The sequence below is a fragment of the Solanum pennellii genome, chromosome 3 (assembly GCF_001406875.1).
Source record: "Solanum pennellii chromosome 3, SPENNV200".
Lineage (NCBI taxonomy): Eukaryota > Viridiplantae > Streptophyta > Magnoliopsida > Solanales > Solanaceae > Solanum > Solanum pennellii.
In genome coordinates, this window is record NC_028639.1 from 53,809,707 (window position 1) to 53,836,332 (window position 26,626).

The 26,626-nt window shown below is 30.8% G+C and overlaps 3 protein-coding genes across 5 annotated transcripts; 1 reads left to right on the plus strand and 2 right to left on the minus strand.

The window, feature by feature from the left end:
- Window positions 1-5,124: 5,124 nt before the first annotated feature.
- LOC107013712 (auxin-responsive protein SAUR32) lies at window positions 5,125-6,015 on the minus strand. The gene has a single exon (XM_015213586.2). The coding sequence runs from the start codon at window positions 5,713-5,715 to the stop codon at window positions 5,362-5,364; it is 354 nt and encodes a 117-aa protein (XP_015069072.1). The 5' UTR covers window positions 5,716-6,015; the 3' UTR covers window positions 5,125-5,361.
- Window positions 6,016-16,554: 10,539 nt separating this feature from the next.
- Window positions 16,555-20,996, plus strand: LOC114076403 (serine/threonine-protein phosphatase 7 long form homolog). The gene is made up of 6 exons (XM_027915382.1): window positions 16,555-16,631; window positions 17,364-18,152; window positions 18,266-18,460; window positions 18,534-18,974; window positions 19,343-20,045; window positions 20,122-20,996. Exons 2-6 carry the CDS (start codon window positions 17,373-17,375, stop codon window positions 20,172-20,174), a joined length of 2,172 nt encoding a protein of 723 aa, XP_027771183.1. The 5' UTR covers window positions 16,555-16,631; window positions 17,364-17,372; the 3' UTR covers window positions 20,175-20,996.
- Window positions 20,997-21,819: 823 nt separating this feature from the next.
- Window positions 21,820-24,554, minus strand: LOC114076570. 3 transcript variants are annotated; one of them, XM_027915949.1, is made up of 3 exons: window positions 24,115-24,546; window positions 23,787-23,894; window positions 21,820-23,694 (listed from the first exon to the last, which is right to left on the minus strand). In XM_027915949.1, exons 1-3 carry the CDS (start codon window positions 24,126-24,128, stop codon window positions 21,924-21,926), a joined length of 1,893 nt encoding a protein of 630 aa, XP_027771750.1. In that variant the 5' UTR covers window positions 24,129-24,546; the 3' UTR covers window positions 21,820-21,923. The 3 variants fall into 3 exon arrangements, with proteins under 3 accessions (XP_027771750.1, XP_027771751.1, XP_027771749.1); XM_027915950.1 differs by lacking the exon at window positions 23,787-23,894 and having other exon boundaries at window positions 24,115-24,554; XM_027915948.1 differs by having other exon boundaries at window positions 23,787-24,543.
- Window positions 24,555-26,626: the final 2,072 nt, after the last annotated feature.

Below are 26,626 nucleotides of genomic sequence, written 5' to 3' on the forward strand. Positions count from 1 at the left end.
TCAATGTGAGACTTTTGTTCGTATATTCAACATCTTTCGAGTGTTTATGACTGTCAAAATCGATAGGCCCCTTTGTTTTTGTTTTGTATGTCTCCAAATTATGCGTAAAGGTTGTACATCGGCCTATAGACATGCAAAAGTTATACGTAAAGGTGGCCTACAGACAATCAAAGGTAGTAAATCCTGGCCCACACCATATTTCACTCCACTAATTTCATACTCATCTCGTCACATCATTGACTCTAATATTAGCTATTAACTAGATCAATCCAAAAGCACAACACACTGTGATTCTAATATTAGTTATATTTACTAAAAATCAATTTAAAAACACATTAAACATGGTGGACATTATCTGCTATGTGCCAAGTTAATATGATACTTTTCTCCATAAGGTCTCACACTAGGGGGTATTCCTATATCTTATAAGTAGTTTTTTCTTTTAACTAACAATATAAGACTTTGTTCAGGCACCGAACATATTGATCCTAAAATATATGTGTAAAAAAAATGATCAAGGGACGTCTAGATGGGAATTGCCATTTTCTTCATGGTTTTCTTAAGTAGACCAAGCCCATATATAGCTGTTAAAGCAACATACCAAACTGGCAAATGGTCCATTAGCCAGGTGTTAAGATGCTGCTTAACAAGTCACGATTGACCAGATTAGTTTCTCACCTAACTAATCTTCAAGCATTATCACCATGTTCATCATCAAAGCATTAGTCCATGTTTTGCCTCAATAATCCACTACAAAAAAGTCCCTAAAAGGATCATCAATCAAGTTAATAATAATTAGGTCAAATAATAACATGATATTTTTGGGTTTCAATCATAGCTACAACACTGAATATGTGAGTCTATCTACTCAAATCTTTGTATTAATCCCACCGAGTGGGGTTTGAAAGATAGAGTATACACAGATCCTATTCTATCTTGAAAACAGAAATCAAATTATTTCCGATAGACCCTCCACTTAAGTAACCAAAATTTTGGAATGCCATACCTAAAAACTTTGACTTATAAATTTAACAGTAAAAATAATATATGATATATTTTTTTGATAATGATATATAAAAAAAATAATCTCCATTGGGCTTTTCGGAAATTAATCCAATTATATCGGTGTGATATGGATAAAGAACTTCCTATATTATACTACTATTCAATTCTCGATGACGATAGTTCAAAGTAACAAGAGTGTATACATAATTTTGTTGTGGTAGGGGGCAGGTGGATAGGGAAAACAACATTTGAATTTCCCCTCTCAACTTAGAACAACTACTACCAAACTAACAATTGACATATAACCAAAATTGAATATTATTGTATCATGAACTCCCAACTATTCTTTTTTTCAATTCAAAATAATATACATATGGAAATCTTTATTACAATGTCTTCAGATAACACTTTAGATTCCTCAAGTAGCATCTAGTGAATAGTGTTGTGTTCTTATTTTTAAACATACTAAGCGGTTATTTTGGATGAAGACAAGTTAAGGTTGATTTATTTTATTGATTGTTTGTTTGTTATATTAAAAATAACATGTATCGCGAATCAGAAAAGTTGTTTGTTTAAAAAAAAATAAAAAATACCTTCCGTTTTATTTAGTACTGAAAAAAAGGTTTAAAGGACCTTAAGGGTATTTTTATGATTTTTGTTATTTTATATCGGGATAACTAATATAAGACTGTAATTTCACACTCAGATAAGGATCACTAGTCCGGACTAATTATCAGTCACAGATCCCAAGATTAGTAACCAAACAAGAAATAAAGCAATATTCAATTTTTAATTGAGAATTATTTATGCTTGTCCAGCCCACCAAACGATCCTAATCTAACCATCTTAAAATAGTGATCTTTAGGCTTATCTCATTGTATAATCGATTAATATATTATTTAGGGTACGATAAAAGAATTTGAAGAATATAATTGTACACATACATAATATTTATATTTGTTATTTTATTCCGCTTCACAACAACCTTTTATGGGTTCTTTCCTAACAACACAACCGTTCAAGGGCTTGACTAATTCGGATACACATCGATAAGCTTCTTACTATGCTTAAATCACTTAATACTAGACTTTTTCTATTTTTATATATAATTAAGGGTAGAGAACTTTAATCATTTTATGATACTCGTATATTTTTTTTGGGGTGGGGGGTGGTGGTGGTTTGAAGTTGAGCCAAAATTTATAAGGTCATTTGGTTCACGGATGATTATCTTTGAATTAACTTTATCATACTTAAGGTGAGATAACATAATATCAAATTTGATGAGATAATAATTCTTAAGACCAATTTGTTCTACTTGTATAGAAGGGAGCACTATTTACTACCCAAAAAATCATATTTAGCAGTATTGCTGTTGAATATATACTTTTAGCAGTAATAATGTGTTTTAAAGTTTATATCGATACTAAATTCGATAGCAATTAACTATTGCTGGTAAAAAGTTTAACAATCTTTATTATTATATATATTTATTACCGTTAAAACTATTTTTATAGGAATGAATTTTTGGGGTTGAAGTTGAGCCAACCTTTATAGAAGATGAAAAGTAAAGCACACATTATAGAGATACAAGAAATGAGGAGAAAGCACAAAGAATGGTGTCTAAAGTAAGGGAAGTGAATATGATTGGGTAACACTACTTTTTCCCTTCAATTAGGGGAATTATATTCCACTTTGGACAAATAATAATAGTAAGATGCAACCTGTTGTAGAGACAGGAATGAATGCTTCCACTGTTTCATCCAATTTTAGCTACTTGCATTAATTAAAATTTTATATTGCCACACTACCTCCTTTAAAAGTTGAAATAAATAAAGGAAGTACTATAATTTTATACTTTGTTTCTCAAATAAAAAATTATGAAACAATATATTTTCCGTTGGTAATCAAAGTTTGTCTTTAGCTAACCAACAGTACTAGTAGGGGTCGTTTGGTTTGAATTCAAGTTATGATTGGATTAATAATGATAAATAAATTATGATGGGATTACTTATGATGTTATTTTTTATTGAGTGTTTTGTTTGTTGTATTCAAAATAATAAATTTCATAGAAAAGGATCAAAAATATCGTTAAACTATTCAAAATTGATCATATACACTCTTAAACTATATTTCGTCTCAAAACTATCTTTCCCGTCAAACTATTGGATCAAAAGTGTCTTTCTTATAAACGAGAGTTGATAAATATAACGCCAATAGGGTTCCACTGCCACATAGACTAAATCTCTATGAGTACACGAGTGCATGCTGAGGACGGAAGGGAGATGCATGGATGGGGGACGAAGCACGCCCCTCTCCATTCTTCAAACATGTTTGTACTAGAAATTTGTATTGATGGAAGGTCTCCCAGTCTTTAAACATGCTCGTGCCAGATATTTGTATCGATGGAAGATAGTAAAAACCTTATAAAATAATTAATCGAGATAAAACATCACTCTAGATCAATAGCTTGGTCTAAATGGATGCAAAAACTGTCAAATCTTTTGGAGTTAGAGGGGTTGTATTAAAGAAAGCCATGCCACAAAATGATTAGTAGTCAATTTTTATTTTTTTTTGTGAAAATGCTCATTAAAAATTTCCAAAGTCAAATGTTATTTTGACAAATTTGCTATATGTGTGAGTGAGAGAAGAGAATCCATATTCCCCATTTTGCTTTTAGTCTAAATTAGTTGCTTACAGTTCATTTTTTTGGGCATTGTGGCAACTTGAGAAAATGTAGCATCTTCTTTCAAGATTAATGTCAAATTTTGCCCAAGAAAAAATTCTAACACATGGCCCCTACATGGTTCTTGAGAGATCTATGATTTGATTTGATTTAGTCTTCTTATTCACATTATGATTAATTATGAAATCCATTAAACACCATTTGTTAGTGGAGCATTAAGCAAATTAGTAATAATTGGTCTTTGATTCTTGCACTAATCTTGGTGAGACATAAAATGGAAGTCGCTTCAATTCTATAAAGAAAAGGATAGGTTTCTCTACAGTCTTCAAGAATATTTGTTTTCAAAGAATTAATGCAAATTCTTTATACATAAATGAATTAATTATGTTTTCAAAGCAACGTTGAAATAATATAACAGTACTATGTATCCATATAATAGTAAAATACGTATTTTGTATCACAAAATAAGTCAGGGATGTGGTAGTATCACTGCATCCTTAACTTAGGGTTTCAACCTATTTAGATATAAACTATTATTCATAATGAAGATATGTTATGAATTAAACCTTCGTTTAGATAGAAAAATAAAATATCTCTGCTCTCACGTAATATAAATTTTATTAGCCAGCACGTAATGACCTAGGTGATACTATTTCAATTTTCACAATGGCTTTTGTGACAAGCATTTTTATATGAATAATTGAAGTGACCTACTTCACATTTACGATAGATAAAATCTATGAAAGAGTGTTCACGTAATAATTCCAACATCTAACTCCTACATGAGCCACAAATTTTCTTTAAGAATCTTCACAAAACGTTACATGAAAAATGCACTAATAGAAAGGAAGCTTCGAATTTTGGATTACATAACCCAAACAAAAGTTGAAATGAAAGTTGGAACCACAGAAATATGAAAACAAAAGTATGAATAAACCAAGGCCATATTTTATTTTATTTTTTGGAGATTTTTTAGTGATGTCAAATTGTGACATTAAAGAAAGGGACAAATGTAGATTTGCAATAAGGTGGCAAGGGACCTAGGACCTATCTTCTTTTCCCTTCCCACCAAAAAACCCATTTGTGGAGAAAAATCTTCCATTTATTACTCAATAATCAATATTCTTAAACAATAATAATATATTTAATATAATTTTAAAGTACGATAAAAATAGAAAAAACGATGTGATAACAAAATAAAGTTAAAGTAATAAAAATGCGGAGAAGGTAGATTAGCGATTTTCTATACACTCAAATTAAATTAAATATCAAAATAAAGTATGGAATAAAAATGCTAAACTATCCACTAAACTTCTATTCTAATTTCCGATCAAGGGGAAAAAAAAGAGAAATTCGAGTCATACACACATCACACAGTTCAAGATTGATATATATATATATATAAAAGAAACAGAAATTAAAATGTCTAAAATAGCTAGAACCATAACATTTTTTAATAATAATTCAGAAAAAGAAAAAAAAATGATTCTGTATTATGAATATTATTCTAATTTGTTCATCTTCTTTAACCACACTTCTGGGTACATGAACATCTCAGAACAGAGCATTAAAAAAAGCCTAAAAAGGACTCGATCCAAAACTAGAAATTTACATCATTCGAAGCACTGACAATTCCGAGTCCAAAAATATGTAACTATAGGGAAAAAAAAAGTTTAGGCCTTGAAGCACCATGAATGGTGATGATGATGTTGATGATGATTATGCGGATTTTCCTTAGCAATCAATCCCTGAACATAGCGGAATTGTTCAACATGACAGGGGATATTAATTGGTCCTTTATGATCAAATCCAAATTCTTTCTCTGCTTCTTTAAGTAGCTGCAAAAACAGGGGATGATTGATATAATTGACAGGGATAACAAACCTCTGTTGTTCTTCACCTTGACCCACTATAACTGCAAGACACCCTTTTGGTATATTCTTCAATTCCTTCTTCCCATGATTATGGAAGTTAATGTGTGGTACATGAAAATGGAAACTCAGATGGTGTTTTTCTCCAGTACCCATCTCTGTTTTTATCAAGATTTGAAGGAAAAAAAAAAACAAGAAATTGAGAGAAAAGACTGTACAATTAAGAGAGGGATTAGATGGAAGAAAATGGAAGAGAGAAAGGCCAAGGATCAGAAGAAGAGATGGCTAATTTGAAAAGAGTAAAAGAAGAATCTGTTAAAGATTTTGGTATGTTGCTCATGATCTATCTATATAAAAAAAAACAGAGGCGTTGTTTTCAATATGGTAACGCATATATATATCTATCTGAAAATAAAATTTGTTATAATGATATTTTTTGTTTTGTTTTGCAGAGTGTTTGAGAGAGATAGAGGGGGTGTTTATATAGGGGTTTAGCAATTATTAGTAGTTAGTTTGGCGGTTTAGGTTATAATCTTTACACAAAGTAGGAGAATGAAACCACCCTATACTTATTCATCGTATTAAAAATAGATGTTCAATAATATTTGTTCATCTAATGAAATTATACATAATACTTTATTACATTTTTCAAGATATTATATTTATTACTCCCTCTATCCACAATTGTTTATTAGGTAAAGTCATATATTTGAAAAATTTGATACTAGATGTAATTGACTGATATAACTCTATGGAAGAGTTATACCAAGCATACAAAAAATCTAGTAACTTTTCAATGAAACAAAATCAAGTAATTATTAAGGGTAGAATTGAAAACAATGACTAATTATTTTTTAATTGTTTAAATTGATAATTAATATTGGACATCTATATTTAGTATACCAATCAAATAATTACAGACGAAAGGAGTATATTCAAAAGGTTATATAATAAAAATACTCTTCTATTTGTAATTTCTTAAAAATATGCTAAGTTAATAGTGAACAACTATTATTTAACAAAAAGAATATAAGTATTAGGTAGATAACTTTAGAATAACTACTTATTTTAAGTTATAATATGATAGAAATAAATTTATTTAAATTTTAAAATTATCATATTAAAAATAAACTGAAAGTTAATCCTGCAAGAAGACAGAGAATGAGAAAGGCTTATCCAATTGGAAATCGTAATAACTAGTTAAAGAGGTTAATTAAGACTTTTCGGTTTTACGAAAGGATAAATACGTGAAACGGAAGCTGCTATTTGCTGGTCAAAAATTGTTGTCACCACTACTGCACACTTATCTTTGACTACATACGCAAGATATGTCTTTTAATTTAATTTTAAATTATATTTATATTTTTTTTAATTTTGAAAGTGTATAAATAGATATTTAAATTTATATAAAGTTAAATAAATCAATACACATGGCCTATATGATATTTTACATGTTATTTTTTGTCCTACGTATATTGTAGCATGTAGGACCGATGTGTTTACTTGTTCTACTATATAAAGTTAGCGTTTGGCCATAATTTCTAAATATTCTTGACAAATATTATTTGGGTGAATATTTCACATGTGTTTGGCCATGTATTTGAGACTAGAGCAATGTGGTAATTTGGAGTGAATGCAATAAGCATCATTTCATACATGTAAAGTAGACAAAACACATTACTTTGTTATTTTGAGCCGGTTGTTCAACTTGTTCACAATAACCATATCATCATTTAACATTCACTAAATATTTCATCACTATTTTGGAATTAACGTAAAAAATTATGTAATATAACGTAAGCAACAACTATAGAGGTTGTTTTGTAAAAGATAAAAGTTTGGGGTAAAATTTCAATTTTAAAAATTCTCAAATAATGAGATTTGGCCCAAATACTAGAAAAAACTAGTATTTGAGAATATGGTGTATTTACCAAAAATATTGGCCAAATAATGGCAAAATGTATGAACAAACATTATTTATCAAATTTTTATCAAATATTATTTGGAAAATCTATGGTCAAACAGGTCCAAAGTCTAAATGTCTATATGTGAATATCAAAGATGGAGGACATAAACATAAAATGAGGTCAAGTTAAAGATTATATTTTTATATATAATGCCATTATCTTTCCATCATCGTTTAAAAGAATACTATTCATAGGAGGAGAAAAAGACGTGAAAAAATAATAAGTGTGTTAAATTTATGTTTAATTAACTACTTCCTCTTTTTAGTATTGTTTGTCATGGTTTTTATTTTTATAGTCAAACTATAAAAACTTTGACTAACATTTTAAGATGTATTTTTTCAGCATATTATTATGCAAAAAATTGTAATTTATAGTACTTTTCATATAGTTTTAGAATATCTAATTTTTTTTGTTTAAAATATCGAATTAATGTGATCTAATTCACCTTTGAAAATTAGTTAAATTAATTTTCGATAATTGCAACATGACAAACAATTTCAAACGAATGGAGTAATAATTTAACATATTTAAGGATTTTCTTTTTAAATTGGGGGTTGGATGGGAGAAATGGGGAAGGGGATTACTGTGAGGAAATCAAAACTTTATTAACAAGGTGAGAATTCAGATAGTTAACTAACTAAGCTAATAATATTCTCCATATGTAAAGATACTATACTTATGAATATAAAAAATTAAACCCGAAAAAAATAACCAAATAAACACATTTTCATCAATTAAAAACTGAGTAAAATATCACAAGGATCAAAATTTAATTTTTTTATTAATAGATGTGGAATCAAAAGTGCAAGTTAATTATCCCTAATAATATAGGTAAATGTAAAGCATAATTAAAGGTCAAATTCGTAGTTGGTAGCGGGCCAGTCTTAAACTGGATTGGTTTGCCTAAAGTTTTTGATAATTACTAATTTAAGATCCTAAATTAAATATCAACAAGTTAGTTGCTTATAAAAAAGGAAACACTGCAGACATTAAAAGCATTATTCCTTACTATTAAAGGTTTATAAAATACATTTTTAATGCGTTTTTTGGTTTTAGTTAATACAAAAATATTAGGATAAGGATTAGCAATTAGAGAGAAACATCTCACTTGTGATGATACATTTTTGTTTTAAAATGGAAAAAAGTAATACAAAAAAATAAGTAAGAGCAGATTTGTGACGTTGGGGTGCACAATGAATTCCACATTAAATTTAAAAATATAGTTGTTATCTATTTAAAATTTGATTATTATTAATTAATTCATTTTGTAGTCACAACAATAAAGTATCCTTTTCACTTTGCATTTAGCATGCTTGAATTAATCACACTATTCTAAAGATATTTGTCATTTAATTTATCTTTGGAACGGTATATATAAGAAATATAAATAAATAAAATATTAACAAAGGTCATAATGAAATCTAATTGGAATTAGATAAACTGTAACATCCATAGTGGACTCACTACCCCCTTACATATAATTGGTAATAGAAAAATGAGTCTGATTCAAATAGTTAAATATTTATAATATTGATCGATAGATTGAAAGTTTGAATTACTAAAATATAAGTGAATACTTTGAAAATATTAATAAACAGTGGAGAGAAGCAAGTGATTGTAACTTATCACTTACATATAAGTCCATATTATCACTTTTACAAATAATTATTCATTTCAATATATAGATAAATCAAAATTGATTTCTTTTTCCATATAAAAAGCATATATTGTAGGAGAATTTTGGTAAGATGCGTAACTTTTTTTTTTTTGCACATTTAAATTATTTATTTATATCAAGGACGGAAAGTACATCCGCAGCATATGCTTCTTTAATAAAAGATAAAGTGGTGACATAATTATTATTGATTAGATTTTATTTTAGATATTATCACTATTTATGCTTTAACAAAAGCAAAGGGTAGAATAATTTGAGCAATTTTTAAAAAATAATTCGAGCTAGTAATAGGAAATTTTTTTGAAAAATTGTTTAATGGGATGGGCCCCAGTGAACGGCGATAAGTGGGGTCAAGTTTAATAAAATTGTGAAGAAGGAAATGCCAGGTCATCAATGAGGGTCCACGTAGGCATCATAATATCGACGGTTAACCCTTTTTGTTTACGTTTTAAACTTCTTTTAAGTAAAGTATCAATAATGAGTGGAAATATATTTGTCAAATTACCGAAACTACCCTTTTAAAATTGACATAATTTTGATTCCCTTGATTTAATTGAAGGTGAATATAGTCAAATTTGCTAGGAGAAAAGTGCGTGGCAGACAACTATAATTCTTATAATCATTATAGGTTTTGCAATAATTTAAAATAAAAATTTTCTTCTTTCCGTCTATTTTATACGTGTCTTCATAAAAAATAGATGATTACAAATTGTTTATTTTAGAGAAAATCTATACATAAATAAGTATCGATTTTCATTTTTCAGCCTTACTTAATTACATATGAGAGCGATTTATGTAGTAAAACAAAGAAAATATAATTAGATTGAGATAGAATAGTTAATAGTTTAATTTAGATTACATTATTCTATAAGTTAATTTTTTAAAAAATAATAATTTTAATATTTAACTTTTAAGTACAATATGCGTGTTTGATCCTTGAAACTAGCGGAAGTTAAATACTTTAGATGACTTTTTAATAGAAAATAAGTATTGGAGAACTTTCAAGCCACTTAAAGTTGCTTAATTACTCTCTATAGCTATAGTTTAATAATTACAATTCCTAACTACATGTTATATCGAGAAGAGAGGTGAGCGAGACTAGGAGAGAGATGAGAGAGGCGAGAGAGAGGGGGAAAAGAGTGGGAGAAAGGTGAATTGTTTATGTATATTGATTAGATAATGTATATTACACATATGTATTTGTTATATGGGAAGAGAGAGGGAGGAGAGAGGTGCGCGAAATTAGAAGAGAGGAGAGAAGTGAATTGCATATGTATATAATTGTAGATTATACATATGTATATTGTATAATGGCAAGCGAGATTAAGAAAGGATGAGAGAGGCGAGCCGGATTTGGAGAGGGAGGAGAGTGATCAAGAGAAGGCAGAGAATGGGAGAGAGGTGAATTGTATGTGTATATAGGTTAAATACTTGTATATTATACATATGTATTTGTATATTCTGACTACATATACAAACTGACTAATTGTACAAATTTGAAATCAAACCACATAATTAATATATAATTTTAGTCACAAATGATAATTATAATAAATTACAACTATAATTAATTAATTAAATACTATAACTTTGCTTAACAACGTAATTTTTCCCTTTGTTAAATAAGTCGGACATAATTTTTGGTGTGGGACCGCAACTTACAGCATAAATGGGCCAGGCCCCAATCTGGTGCCAGATTTGGCTTTGGACCTTTTTGTCTTGAGAGCGATGGCCCACTTTGCTTGAAAATCAGAAAAGTATGTTGAGAAAGTAAAGGAAGGGAGAATCATGCATAAAAAGAAAGCAAAATTATGTGGTTAAGTAAATTTATACAATTTAACTACTCATTATAGGTATAGTTTACTATAATTATCACTCGTGACTAACATTAAACATTAATTACGTGGGTTGACTTCGAGTTTCTATATGTATAATTGGCCAGAATATACGAATACATATGTATAATATACAATATCTAACTGATATATATATAATTTACCTCTCTCCCACTCTCTACACATATACGATTCACCTGTCTCCTACTTTTTTCCCTCACTCTTGCCTCTCTCCTCTCTCTCTCTCCCAATCTCGCTCGTCTCTCTTTATATAACACGTAGTTACGGATTGTAATTATCAAACTATAGCTATAAATAGTAATTGGACTATTTTTAAATGGCTACATATGAAAGTTTCCAAAGAATAATTTAATTCTTTAAATAGACAGTGTATATATTCTAGCTACGTTAACTTGAATCATAGATAATAATAATCTAGGAGAATGTACATAAATATACTATAATAAAAAAAATATTTATCATTTATACCAAAAACATATTTTTTTTGCACTTGTTCACTTTTAATACATTAAAATACTATTTCAATACATATTACAAGAAATAATTTGTTATTCACATATATATAATACAAGTTTTATTGATGAATAATACATTTATTACACATTTTAATACACTTATAATACAATGTGTCGATTTCTTACCAAACAAGTATAATATATTTTTTAAAACAATTATAATACATATATATTACATACACAATTCACTTTAAATACATATTGCAGGTTTAACATAGTATTGTTATAAATGATAATGAATAAAAAATATCACTAAAATCAATAATTATTTATTAAAAGATATCAATCTAAATAATTTTTTTTATTATATATAATCAGTTAAATTGCATTGATAATATAATATATTTTTTTTGAATATTATTGATGTATGTATAAGTATCTTAAATATTTTGAGAAAATGGTGCATTCCCTTTGACATAACGAGATGGGTAACAAGAAAACTTTTCGTTTGGTTGCTTAAATGAAAGTTTATAAAAAGTACCTAAATCAATCTATTGAGATTTTGCCGTGCTTTTAGGATAAAATTTTACGTTAATTATGGAGCAAGAGATAAATCACCCCGACATCTCAATTATTACTAAAGATAAAGAAAGCCTATCCTCAATACTCTTGCTTGTTTTTTAGTTTAACACTTAGGTATCTAATTTATGAACCTGACTAGTTGGGATTCACGATATTTAAATTACTTCACTAATAAATAGTTAAATTAAATTACAATATATTCTGATTAAGTATCTGAACATATGATAAAATGTTTCTATTAGACATGACTTTTGATTCATAATTTTTGTAAAAAGGTTTTCACTTTTGAGTGTTACAAGCGTTCATTATGTAATACCTCAACGATCAACCACTTAAAATATGTCATCTTCTTTAATTACATGCATTAGCCTTTATAGACTGTAAAAACTACATGCATGTTCTAATTGATGTTGATATGTATGATTAAATTAGGAGACATGTTTTATGTAATTAAATGTTTTACGCAATGACTTACCACTTGAAATTAAAGTAGTTTTTAGTAAATATATGCTATTCGAAGGAAAGCACTCCCTACCTAAGATTTTTCCGTGCGATAAGATGTGAGTGCATTCAGCTAACTTCAAAATATCCTTAGATTTTGAACTTGTTAGTTTAGACACATCGATGAGCCCATGATTAAGAGATGAGCTAAGAGACCCCCCTCTCCTCAAGACCACAATATACATAAGCATGTACACACTCCACATTATTTCTCTAAAAAAATGGTCACTTTCCATCACTATCCCGAGAGAGCTAGACAGCGGGAATGAAGGGTTTGCGATTTATATGATTCTTGTTTTCGTATTTCCAAAAAGAAAAAAATGAAATCTTAATAACTAGTAAAACGTTTGTCAAGGGGAAAACCTTCATAGTACAATTTATTAGTTGGTTGACTGTCTAAACTTAAAATAGTTTAATTATCAGTTAATTACCCTGTATATCCAGTTGATCATTAAAAGTCCTTCAACAAAAAATTGTGCTTGTAATAATGTCTTAGCACTACAACAAAAGTAATTTTTAGCGGCGATAAATAGATACATCAATTATGAGTGTTAAAAATTTTTTTTGCCGACAATAGTTAAGTGACAGTAGATAAATTGTTGCTAAAGGTTTTAGAGACATATATAAAGAGTGATAATTGCTGTTAAAAATGCATATTTAGCGGCAAATTGAGTTATAGCAAGTTAGATTTGCTACATATATGAATCATTTAGAGTAAATAGTACATCAAAATATCGAGAAGAACTTATATCTAAATTTTAAGACAGTTTAGAGAAGATTTAAATTGAATGTCTATTAAATGATCATTTTATTGTTACAAAAAAAAAGAAAAACAAAAGTAATTTTACTCACAGTTTTAATGACTTGAATAACCATCCTTATAGGCTTACACTATTAATTAATTAGGTCACATTCATCTTTTTAATTTAAGGTTCCATGAGCCCATAATGACTAAGAGATGAACGACGTGGTACTATATGATATAAACAATTCGTAAAAATATTCAAATCAAGAGGCTACAAATATAGTCATTTTCCATCACTATGTCCTGTATGAATAATTCTTGTTCTGAAATGTCCACACACCACAAGTGTAACTGTTTACTTCCTTTAGAACATGGGATTTTGAGGGGACCAATAAATTCAATTCAGTAAACCAGAAAAAAATTATGGGGCCAACAAATTTGGTACTCATTCTTTTAGGTGCTATACTATAATGGTGAAGCCAGGATAAAGAGTTTGAGGCCGTCAATTAATTTTGTGAGGAGTTCACAAATTAATATACATATACATTTAATTAATTTTCTAGTAAAAGTACAGGATCTACGAAAAATTATTGAGTTCGTCCGGACTTATGAACCCCACCTAACTCCGCCTCTGCTTTATAAGGGTTGTCAAATATAAATTGCCTTGCAAGGTGAGGTGTCATGGTGAATCTATATATGAACTCCAAAATAGAAGACAGAGTGCTGGGGTTCTCTGAATCTTTTGCCTTTAGATTTAGGACAAAGTAATAACTATAGAAAGGCCTTCATTAATGAATGACTTTACAAAAAGGGTCCATTTAGAGGTTATCGTTAGGGTAATGCAAAGTAATAGGTCGAAAATCAAGTTGTTTTTACTATATGAGTAAGAAAGAAGCTTTTATCTTATAAGAATTTTTTGAAAATTCAAAATTTCAATAATGTTAAAAGATGACCTACGACAAATAATGATCATAATCCAATAAGCATGATTATTGTGGGAAATTTTTGCAAATAATTATTATAATAAACTTAATTATACTTCATAGCTATAGTTTGCACATTTACGGGCTGTAGCTATAGTTTAAATTGTCTTGTTTGTATAATTTGCGGATACATTTGTATTCATTTAGTTTTGTATAAACTCGAAATAATGAATTTATACAATTACAAACATCAGAAGTGTAAACAGTCAGACATAATTATACAAATTCCAAATGATATAAAAGTTATACAAATTCCAAATGTATAATTAAAAGGCTGAGCAACGTTATTATAGATAAAAGTAAATCGCAAATTATAATTAAGGTACAATATAACTATATTAACTAATTAAATAATAAATATTTGATCATACACAATAATTTTTCCTTATTCTAATGAGGTTTTGCAATAATTTATAAAAATAGAAAGTGTAAGAGTATCACATGGAACACGAGACTTGAATGACCAAATGTTCCTGAGCTTTCCTCTACAAGATCTTCCCCTGACGTATTCACTATTCTCATAATTAATAGGGGTATAATGATAAAATTACTATATCAATATATAATTATTTTTTATAGATATAAAAATAAAAAAGTAAATAAGTAATTAGAGACCGAAAAAATATAATGGATTAACAGCAAAATTCTTGGGATAAAATCGAATAAATTTTTGGACCATTTGTTTTCTTGTGGGACGTAAAACACAAAATTTCGATAGATGATAAACGTTGTGTGTTAATATGAAAACACATTAATGACTTGTCTCTGCCGACGCTTGACGATAATTAGTTCACCGCCCAAACTCATCAAACCATAAAATCGTGAGTTACAATTATAAAAATCGGAAAGATACAAATTAATCTTATTTCATATTGGCTGATATTCGCTAATTTCGAAATAATATTTTATATATATAAAGATTAAATAGCTAATTCTAAATATCTCACCATCGGAAGCTGGTGTTCGGGACAAGTTGCAACCAATTTTCAAAGGATTTAAATTTTTTATACATACCACTTTTTCTGTTTCATTTTATATGTCATCTTTTTACTTTACAGTTACATTAAGAAATTATGTAATTTTATCGTTTTATCCTTATTTGTTGTTTTATCAAATCAATTTAATAAATAAGAAATAATACATTTTCAAGATTAATTAATTACTTTATCAAGAATATAATTGACAAAACATAATAATTTATGTGTGAATTTTATAAAATGACAAGATCTTTAGAAAAGGTAATGACATATAAAATGAGACGGAGGGAGTAATACAGTAAAAGTTTTCACCGATTAAAACTGCTTAATATTTGTATTAGGTCAGCAATTAATGCTAATAAAGTTTACATGCAACAACTTCATAAAGATGACTTGACCGATCGAATAAATATCGTGAACATAGGAAAGTAAAATTTTCCATTATAGAAACGCCAAGTTCTTCAACCCTCAATTTGATCGTGCAGACAAATCTAGAAACAATTATATTGAAAAGCTCAAGAGACCAAGTCTATGTAACTACCCAAACTAGAGACTAATTCATAGATTTTTAGAGCTACAAGTTTGTTAATCCAGTTTTGAATCGTCCAAATACCTAGCTAATTAATGAGGAATATAATCAGTGACGTACCAAAACTCTCTATTCACCTATCGACAAGACATTAATCCGACCATTAGCACGCCAATTTCTCGTTACAACACTTAAATTATTAATTTGAGAAGAAGGTATAAATAGAGTGAGTTGAAAATCTCAGTAGATTTTAGTGAGGTTTTTACCAAAATAATTTATTATTTAAATCAATTTACAACAGTAATATATTTTTTCAAAATTTTACAAAACTAGTATAAACGTTGTTGATAGTAACGTATTAGGCCATCTATTAATTCTGCCAAGAAACAGACCAAAACTAACGGGGGACGGCGTTAAAGTTATAATACGTTACTACAAATAACGTTTTAGAGTTTAAGTTGGAATACGTTACTGAAAGTAACGTTTTAGAGTTTAAGTTGGAATACGTTACTGAAAGTAACGTTTTAGAGTTTAAGTTGGAATACGTTACTGAAAGTAACGTTTTAGAGTTTAAGTCGAAATACGTTACAGAGGGTAACGTTTTAGAATTATTATCTTAATCCAATTAACCCATTAGCCGCACTTCCCTCACCTTCTAACCTAAACCCTATTTCATATTTTTTCCCCTTTCATTCCCTCGCTAAGAGAGCTGGTTCGATTCTTGTCGTTAATGTTGCCGGAAAAGGAGATTCACAATATTTCAGCGCCATAAGTATTTCGAGAGGTAGTTTCTTTGCTTAAGGTATGTTTTTCTTTACGAAGGAATTGAATTGAATCGTAAGTAGGATTCTATCTTGTATAAATTGAAGAACGTGCCAACCAACTCATGAAATTGGATTCCAAAATAAGTTGTTATCTGGTAACTTGTTTTGTTTAGTTCGATTTAAGGATTGTTTCATGGTCACTGAACTCAGAATTGTTATTTAAAGTTGTAACAATTGTATATTGTTGAAGAAGATTGCGTAGCAGTGCATTGAGAGAATAGCTATAGTCATTGTTACATTGTCTTTTAGATTAGTATATGTTTGTTAGTTAGTTACATAACATAATTAATTTGTTAGCCTAAATTGCTTAACTCATTAGTTGGTTAACTTTGATTATTGTAATTAGCACTTTAGTCATTTATATAAATAGCCTACTGTACAGATGTAAACATACAATGAAACTATCTAATAATGATAATCTATATTCTTCTCTGTGATTCCTTAAATTTGTCTCATCTATTCAAACAATTCTCTGTAAATTTTGATTCTTAACATATATCAACAAAAAGATTATACTCAAGTTCTATTGTTGCTTAGTGTAGTCTAAGATGGTTTGTCTTATACAACACACTTCCAAATTAAAGAGAATGACCTTAAAATTTTTAAATGTGATTTCATAACTTTACATCACTTTTGAAGTATGTCGCCAAGAAAAAACTACATAATAGTTCGGGCTAACATTTAAGTTTACTTTCATGTGTATTTCATAGGTATTTTTTATGGCTAATGATAGTGAATACAAGTTGGATCCCGGTCCATTGGAATCGAATGTATTAACGGGACAACTTACTCATAGATCACAAGATATATGGGAAGGAAATGTTAATATGATTCTTAATACGAGGAGAGAAGATGGAAATTTTTGGAAGCTCATAGAGAAATATCCCATCCATCCACGAGTTCTTGAAGTAATTAGGTTATCTGGATTATATGGTGTTTACAAATCTAATCGGCCTGCTATTGACCGTAGTTTGATCACTGCACTAGTTGAGCGTTGGCGTCCCGAAACTCACACTTTTCACTTTAGAACAGGCGAAGCAACAATTACCTTGCAGGACGTAGAGGTGTTGTATGGATTACCTGTGAATGGTGATCCAGTACTTGGTAATGAAATGATAAGGACCATAGAGGATTGGCAAAACATTTGTCAAAGATTATTAGGTTTTGTTCCTTCTCGTGAAGACTTCAAAACAAATTCCATCAAGGTCGCTGCATTTAATTCACACATGTTAAGCCAGCCACATTTGTCGAACATGGCAACACAAGATATGGTTAATCAGAAGGCAAGATGTTTCATGTTCTGGATGATTGCAGGTATGATGATGGCGGATACATCTGGTGGTTATTTGAAGCTTATGTACCTGCCTATGCTCGAAGACGTCGATAAAATTGGATCTTATAGTTGGGGGAGTGCGACCTTGGCATACTTGTATCATTTTCTTTGTAAAGCTTCACAGAGTACCCAAAATGAGATAGCCGGATTTTTGCCACTACTTCAGGTATACCTAATGATTGTACATATAATTTATTTATATTTCTTTCAATTTGTCTCTGTAGTGTTATTGGAGGATGAAATTTTTTAGAGATGTAATCCTAAAACTCTTTCTCCCAGATTTGGGCGTGGGAGAGAGTCACTGTTCTCCGTCCTCAAATAGTAGCCCACAGAGATGCGAGAACTATTTGTCATGTTGGTTTGCCTAGGGGTCCGCATGCTACTAGATGGTTTGCACATCTTAGTTGGACGAATACTACCAAGCATGTGTTGAAAGTTTATAGGGATGCACTTGACTCTATGATAGAAGATCAGGTACATTGCTTTTACTTATTTATAAATATTGTAAATGTAAAGACTCACTTTGCTCTTTTCTTTTTTCATGTAGTTTATTTGGGAACCGTATTCCGATGACTTAATTGAGAGTCTTCCTCTCTATTGTCATGCTGGACGAGACATATGGCGAGTTAGAGTTCCAATATTTTGTTGGGATGTGGTCGAGGTTCATTTGCCAGATCGTGTTATGAGGCAATTTGGACTACAACAAGCTATACCAACTCCGTTTCCATTTGATTCCAACCACTTTCGCCATGATCGTCGAGGAAGACCAAATACAAATTGGGAGTTGGAACATGCACATTGGTTATCATTTTGGAACCAACGTCTCCAATATAGTTGTGATGCACCGGTTAATAATGAACCACTTCGCTATGATGATCCATATCTTATTTGGTTCAGGCGCATTACTCGTCTTGTTATTGGTAATCCTAATTCACGTCCTCAAAATCAACAAGGTTATGTGCCTAATTCGACGGCATATGAAACTATGGTATGCCATTTATTGATTACTGTTGTTTAGTGTTGTTGCTGCCAAGTGATTTATGTGTCTTTATTGATTTTAGTGTGTCATTTATTTTGTTTAATGTAGTTGCTGGCAAGTTTTTCATTGTTCTTGGTACTGCTAAGTGTTTAGAAAAATGCTAAAGATAATATATATAGGAAAATTAAAAGAGTGAGAGTAGTGAAGTGGGGATACTGATGAGGAGATGTAGATGTTATTTTCATTTTTATGAATGATTGGAATTCAGCCAGTTGCATTCTTTAGTTGGCAGTGAATTCATTGCTTAAGTGATAGTCCGATCTAAATCATCAGATTAATGGTGCGTCATTAAATAACTTTCACTTTAATTTATTTAGGTGCGTCATATTCATTCGATGGTTGATGAAGCTAAAACACTTGGTGATAATCCATCATATGAGGCCTTATACATGTTTAGAAAAATGGTGCGAGATCAAGGTTCTGATTGTTTGAAATATGTCCATGAGGCTGACAGGGTTCATGTGTCAGCCGATTATAGAAGAGATGTGGTACAACCTGTCCAGTTACATCACCCAGTTCGTAGGCGAGGAAAAGGTGGTGTTGCAGGTAGGAGAGAACGTGTTGTTGAAAGAGCACAAACACATGTTGAAATAGATCAGGCCACACAAAATGTCCAAGAAGCCTTAGAAGATGATCAAGCAACATCCAATTATAATATTGGTTCTATTTCAGGAGGTTGCACTCATGAATTCACTCAGGCATCAAATATGACATATCAACTGTCAGAAACAGATATCATGCCATACGTGACGCCACAGACTCTACAAATATCAAGTCATCCAAGTCTTTCATCACTTGAGAATGTCATTGGTAATTTTGAGAATGTCCCAAATTTTAACTCATCGCCTGTGCCTCTGATCATTGAAACCCCTGATGCCACTAATAGTTTAGAGGACCCGAATCATGATGTGGACGATAATGATCCAAAGGATGCAAATGAAGGCGGTGATACGACTATTCAAAATAGTGAACCATCAAGGAGGGAGAAGCGTAAAATTAAACTTAAGCCTTGTGGGACTGGTACTTTAACATCTGACATTTTTTATTTAGTTTTACTCTCTTTTAGAATAATAGAACATTTATATTTTCTTTACAGGCGGTCACTATGCTATCCAACATGTCCAAAAAAAGAGAGCCAAGAATAAGTAATGAAAATTGATGTTGCTGAAATCTTTTGGTGTTGCTGAAACCTTTTGGTGCTGCTGAAAATTGGTGTTGCTGAAGCCTTTTGGTGCTGCTGAAAATTGCAGCCAGTACTGCTGAAAATTGGAGCTGCTGAAACCTTTTGTGGCTGCTGAAAATTGCAGCCAGTACTGCTGAAAATTGGAGCTGCTGAAACCTTTTGTGGCTGCTGAAAATTGCAGCCAGTACTGCTGAAAATTGGAGCTGCTGAAACCTTTTGTGGCTGCTGAAAATTGCAGCCAGTACTGCTGAAAATTGGAGCTGCTGAAACCTTTTGTGGCTGCTGAAAATTGCAGCCAGTACTGCTGAAAATTGGAGCTGCTGAAACCTTTTGTGGCTGCTGAAAATTGCAGCCAGTACTGCTGAAAATTGGAGCTGCTGAAACCTTTTGTGGCTGCTGAAAATTGCAGCCAGTACTGCTGAAAATTGGAGCTGCTGAAACCTTTTGTGGCTGCTGAAAATTGCAGCCAGTACTGCTGAAAATTGGAGCTGCTGAAACATTTTGTTGCTGCTGAAAATTGTAGCTAGTACTGCTGAAATTAGTGCGGTTGTTTTTTTTTTGTGATGCTGAAACCTTTTGTTGTTGCCTAAAAATTTTGAATGAAAGTGGCGGTTGATTGAATGAAACCGAACAAGCGTCAAAGGTAATACCTTATTCTTTTTGTCCCTAGATTCAGGAATGTGATCTTCATTGTCTTGAACATGTTGAGTTTCTTTGTCAATCTGGTTTGTGGTCGGGGTGGCATCGAATTCTGGAAGTTTGATGTTAATGATATCGTTTTCTTGTTGCGTTACTGGTGTTCGAGCAAATGAAAAGGCGAAAAAAAGGAAGAAAATAGCAATGGAGAGTTTATCCATTGTGTAAATTTGGTTTAATAGAACAAAGTCTATTTCTCTGAAGACAAAAGAATGATATTTATGGATATATATATATAGAAGGATTAATTAGGCTGTTTTTGCTCTATTTTGCTTTGGAAGGTGGACAGTGAATATGGGGAAAAGAGAGGTTAAAAGAGGTATAAAACATAGTAAAACTTTGTATGTAACATTAGTTTATATATTTGCTAATGACGCAGTCTTGCACAAATTAAGAACAAAATAGGGATCAATATTGTCTTGAAATTGAAGTAGTATATTATTATAATATTTTTATAAAGTAGGTAAGGTATCATGTCCTTCTCCTTCCCTCGTCTTATCGGCTACGGATATATGTGATTTTAAGCGGGTTTACACTTATTTTCAACTTTTCACAGTGGTAGTATATTATTTAAGTTAGTTTCTTAAAGCTATAAAAATATTCAAGATAGTGAATGAAAGCAGTTTAGTAAAAAATAGTACAATTAGAGCTGTTTGAAAGTTAAAAAAAATACATAATTAGAGCTGTTTGAAAGTAAAAGAAATACATAATTAGACTACCCAATTAAATTTGATTTCGAGTTGGACATCGACGCCTGTCATGCCCAGTTTGTTTACACAATCCACAAGCCCGCCCATATGTTGCAGGATCACGATCCATCTCATTATGAATTCTAGTGGTCCTTGATCGATTGGGACGTCGATAGAATTCATTACTTCTCATTATAAAGCTTGGCGATGGCCAATATGCCTCGTGTCCAATCGGTGAGAATGACCCAGAATATGTTGTAACATAATTCTCTATTGTGAAATGCTCGCTGACAAAATTTCTAGCTAATGCTCCCATTCTTTCAGTAACCTTCATGACATGTGAACACGGGAAGTGCAAATTAGCCCATTTTTCACAATCACATTTTTTTCACTTAATGAAATACAATGAGGATTACCACCAATACCATCAATTTGTATTGATCTAACCTCATATACCCCTGTGGATATATTCCAATCATAAACAAAGTGTCTTTTTGAATTTTCATAGTTTTTCTCCCACTTCTTTTTGAAACTGCTTGTCCATAATTCCTTTTGCTCAACAAGTTGGTGAGTTTTTTGACATCTACGAGTATATCGTTCAACGGTTTGCTCCAATGAAAGTCTAACCATAGCAGTGACGGGCAAGCCTCGAGCTTTCTTTAGAAGTCCGTTGAAAGACTCTGAAAGATTTGTTGTCAGTACTCCCCATCTTTTTCCATTATCATGACTAACAGTCCATTTGTCCAATGGAATTCGCATGAGGTATTCATATGCTTCTCTATTTTCTTCTTGAATTTCCCACATCAAAGCTTCAAACTTCCTTACTTGATGAGTTGTAGCAGCCCTCCACATAAGATTACTGAGGTCCCTATTTGGAAATTGAGATTGAAAATTACTTTTAAGATGTCTCAGACAAAATCGATGAAAGGCCCGAGGTTCCTGCAATCGCCACAACTCCGATAAACTAGTCAAGATTCCTTTTGCCCTATCAGAGATAATACAAATATCTTCTCTATCTTTTATCACATGTGCACTCAATTTCCTAAAAAACCATTTCCATGCCTCTTTCGACTCTTTGTCAACAATACCAAACGCAAGAGGAAGAATGTTATCATTTCCGTCAACTCCAACAGCAATTAACAATTTTATCTCATATTTACCATACATATGAGTTCCATCTACTGAAATAACAGGACGACAAGTTTGGAACCCATCAATGCATGGCTTGAAAGCCCAAAATACAAACTTAAAAGTTTTTACCTCTGGTGAACTCATTGACTCTTCGTGTTTCCATTCCACAACTGTTCCAGGATTAAAGTATTGAAAAGCTGCAAAAAACTTAGGAAGCTCACTAAATGATTTCTGAAAATCACCATATACCAATGTAAATGCGCGTTGACGCCCAAGCCACGCTTTTCTATATGTTACTTGATGACCAAATTTTTCATGAACCTTAGACATGACATCCACTACCAACAATTTTGGATTTTTACTTATTTGATTTAAAAATAGAGATGCAATTAAATTGGTATCTAAGTTAGTGTGACCTGTTGTAAGTCCTTCAGTCTCACATCTATGATTATTAAAATACTTTCCTATCTTCCAAAGGCTACCTCCAACCTTACGACCTCGAAGAAACCATGGACAACCCAAAGAATCATAAAATCTGCATCTCACAGTCCATACGCTCTTAGTTGATATTACAATCTTAAATTCTTTATTTTTGCGCAAACTCCAAATTGTCACAGCCCGTTTTAACTTAGTTTTACTACTAAAATACATATTTTTTTCTAAATCTTTTTTTGCATCCTCGACCCAAACAGAACAACATTTCATTTCGGATTCACGAGTAGAGATAAAAATATCTTCCTCAGTCTCCAATGTTGTAAAGTAAGGTATATCATTATTTTGCATTTCATCAAATTGATTTTGAAAATTCACCGCACTTTCATTTTGAGGTAAATCTCCAATATCTTCATCGGATTCACTTTCAATGACTTTACTCTCTCCATCATCTTCTGAAGGTTCATCCTCCTCCGAATTTTCATCACTTCTTTGAGCATGTGCATCATTACACAAATCAAAGGTAGCTTCATCTTCTCTGTAAAAAAAAAAAATTCATGAAATACAAAAAAATGAAAATAATTAATTATTCATGCTATTAAATAAAATTAGCTAAAAAGATTATTCTACCTGATTTCATATTGATTGTGTATACTCTCAATATGTCTTTGACTACCCGAGCCTTCATCAAATGATTGATGAATACCATGTGTTGCAGTGTATGTAAAATGAGGCTGACTGAATGTGGCAAATCCATAATTTTGAGCCAATAAATTCATATGATAACCATGTTGATCATTCATTCGAAACAGATTATCTTGATTTATTGGTCTAATCTTTATATACATCTCCAAAAGATTTATATCAATCTTGTTCAAAAATTTCTGAGGAATGGCAAAAAATTGTACCAAAGATTGGTCATTCTCAATTTTGAACTCAATAAATCTTATAACGTTACCTTGAAATGAGCATGGATATTTTCCAGAAATATCCAATTGAATATTTTCTCCATCAGTCCCCATTTTCTCATGCAACAATTTAATTAATTCAACGTAGTTGGTCGAAATAGACATGCTAACAATCATTCTGGCACATTCGTTATATCGAAATCCGTTTATTTCAGTGATTATTTCACCGCCCCAATACAAAGCAATCATCACGTTATCTTCAAAATTAGCCATCAAAAAATCCTACACACAAAAATAAGATGCATTATAGTTATTAAAAATATGTTATAAGTACATTACAATATATTGACAAGCCATACCTATTGAAATTTTGTGAGTATTGATTCAACAATAGGGCATATACGCAGAAGCTTTGTAGAACATTATTTGAATGTGCTAAACATTCTACACAACCATTTCTTATAATGTTCTGTGGCCAACACTTTAAGAATTTATTTTAAAGTTAAAACGTAACATATAGTAACGTTTTATTGGACGATCAAATCAGCAAGAAATCTTCACATACCCGTGACATGATAGAATCGTTACTCAGGGTAACATTTTAGTCTTAAAACGTGACTCCCAGTAACGATTTAACGTCACATTTTGTACAAAGATTCTCAGGTGGCAGACCTGTGATTTGATTTGATATAATCGTTACTCCAAGTAACGTTTTATATGTAAAACGTGACTTCCAGTAACGTCTTCGACGTCAAATTTCGTACAGAGATTCTAAGGTGGCAGGTGGCAGATTTACAAAGATACGTTACTGATGGTAACGTCTTAAGCTTAAAATGTTACTGTCAGTAACGTAATGCTTCTTAACGCCGTCTACCAAATACTTTTAGTCTGTTTATTTTTTGAAAATGAAATATAGCCTAATACGTTACTACCAACAACGTTTATACTAGTTTTGTAAAATTTCAAAGCTTCATATTATTTTGGTGAATTAAATGAAATAATAGATTATTTTGGTCATTCTTTCGATTTTAGTTGTTTGAGCGAGTGTATTAACTAATTGAGTTATTATCTGAGAAATCGAAGTACAAGTACTAACAACAATTTATTATTGTACATGAATTTTCATCGTCGTCATTAGTAATACTATATTACATATGTACAAGCAAGATGTAATAAAATCAGGCTTTGAAGCACCACAAATGGTGGTGGTGATGGTGAACGTCCTTATCTATCATGTCCTCAATGTAACGAAACTCGTCGATATTACAGGGGATATTTAAGGGACCATTGTGATGAAATCCGTAGACTTGCTCTGCTTCTTTCAACAATTGTGTGAACAGAGGATGATTGATATGCATTATAGGTATCACGAATTTCTGCTGCTGCTCCTCTCCTTGACCCACCAACACCGTAACGCATCCTCTCGGTACTGTATCCCTCAATTCCTCCTTTGGATGATGATGAAGGTGAAATGGAAAATGAAATTGAATATGGAAATTCAGATGATGATTGTGATTGTGTTGGTGATGATATTTATTTCCGCTACCCATTGATAATTGAGAAATAATTAATCTAGTTTGTGGAAGCTAAGCCTGATAAATTAGGAGAATTTCAGAGATTTATTAATAAATCTGATTTGAGAGTTTTGTGAATGAGGTATTTATGTTAGCAAAGGGCAAAAGGGGGAGGAATATGTGAAACGCCGCTTAATTGATTACTTACGGAAGAAGAGAAGGTGTGTTCCAGACGCGGAGCAACTGAGGGTAAATCCCACTAATTGCCGCCTCTAAGAAGGAGGTCACATTTGCATCATCGTTGAATTTTGTGATGATTACCGTTTTAGATAATTTGTTAATAGTCTATATTATTTTATTATATTTATCTTTTATTTTTTGAATTGTTATTTTTAAGTTGAGGATTTGTATGCACTTTAGGTTCATTAGAGTTTATTTTATAAAATTATTTTGAATATTATTATTATTATTATTATTATTATTATTATTATTATATAAAAAAAAGAAAAAGAATGAACCTTATATATATCCTTAGAATTACATCGATCAGTTTTATGTTATTTGTATCAATTTGATTTATATCTATGGTATCTATTTGCTTTAACTGAAAAGCTAATAAATATAAACGAATCTGAAGTTAAAAAGATAAAAAAAAAAATATTAAAAATTTTAAAAAGGGATATCAGTTTTTTTTAATTAAAAGAGCAAAATTATTTTTAACAGAGTAATTTTCTTCTGACAAAATTGATACCAAAACTTTTTTTTAAATTTTGCTGCATGTGCAGTGTTTTTAAAAAATAAATAAATAAATAAATTGAAATCTTTTTCCTATCTTTGCAGCAAGCCACCAATAGAGGTTGCCAACTTTGTTTGTCTCTTTGTAAAAAATTTTTTTGGCAAAATCGCTACGATTTTAAGAAAAAAGAAATTTTTTTGGACGAAATCGCAATTGCTGTTAGAGCAGCAATTTTGGTGTTTTTTTTAAAAAAAATTAACACGTCAATTCTGTCAGAAGAAAATCGCTCCATCGTGAGCGATTTTGTCCTTT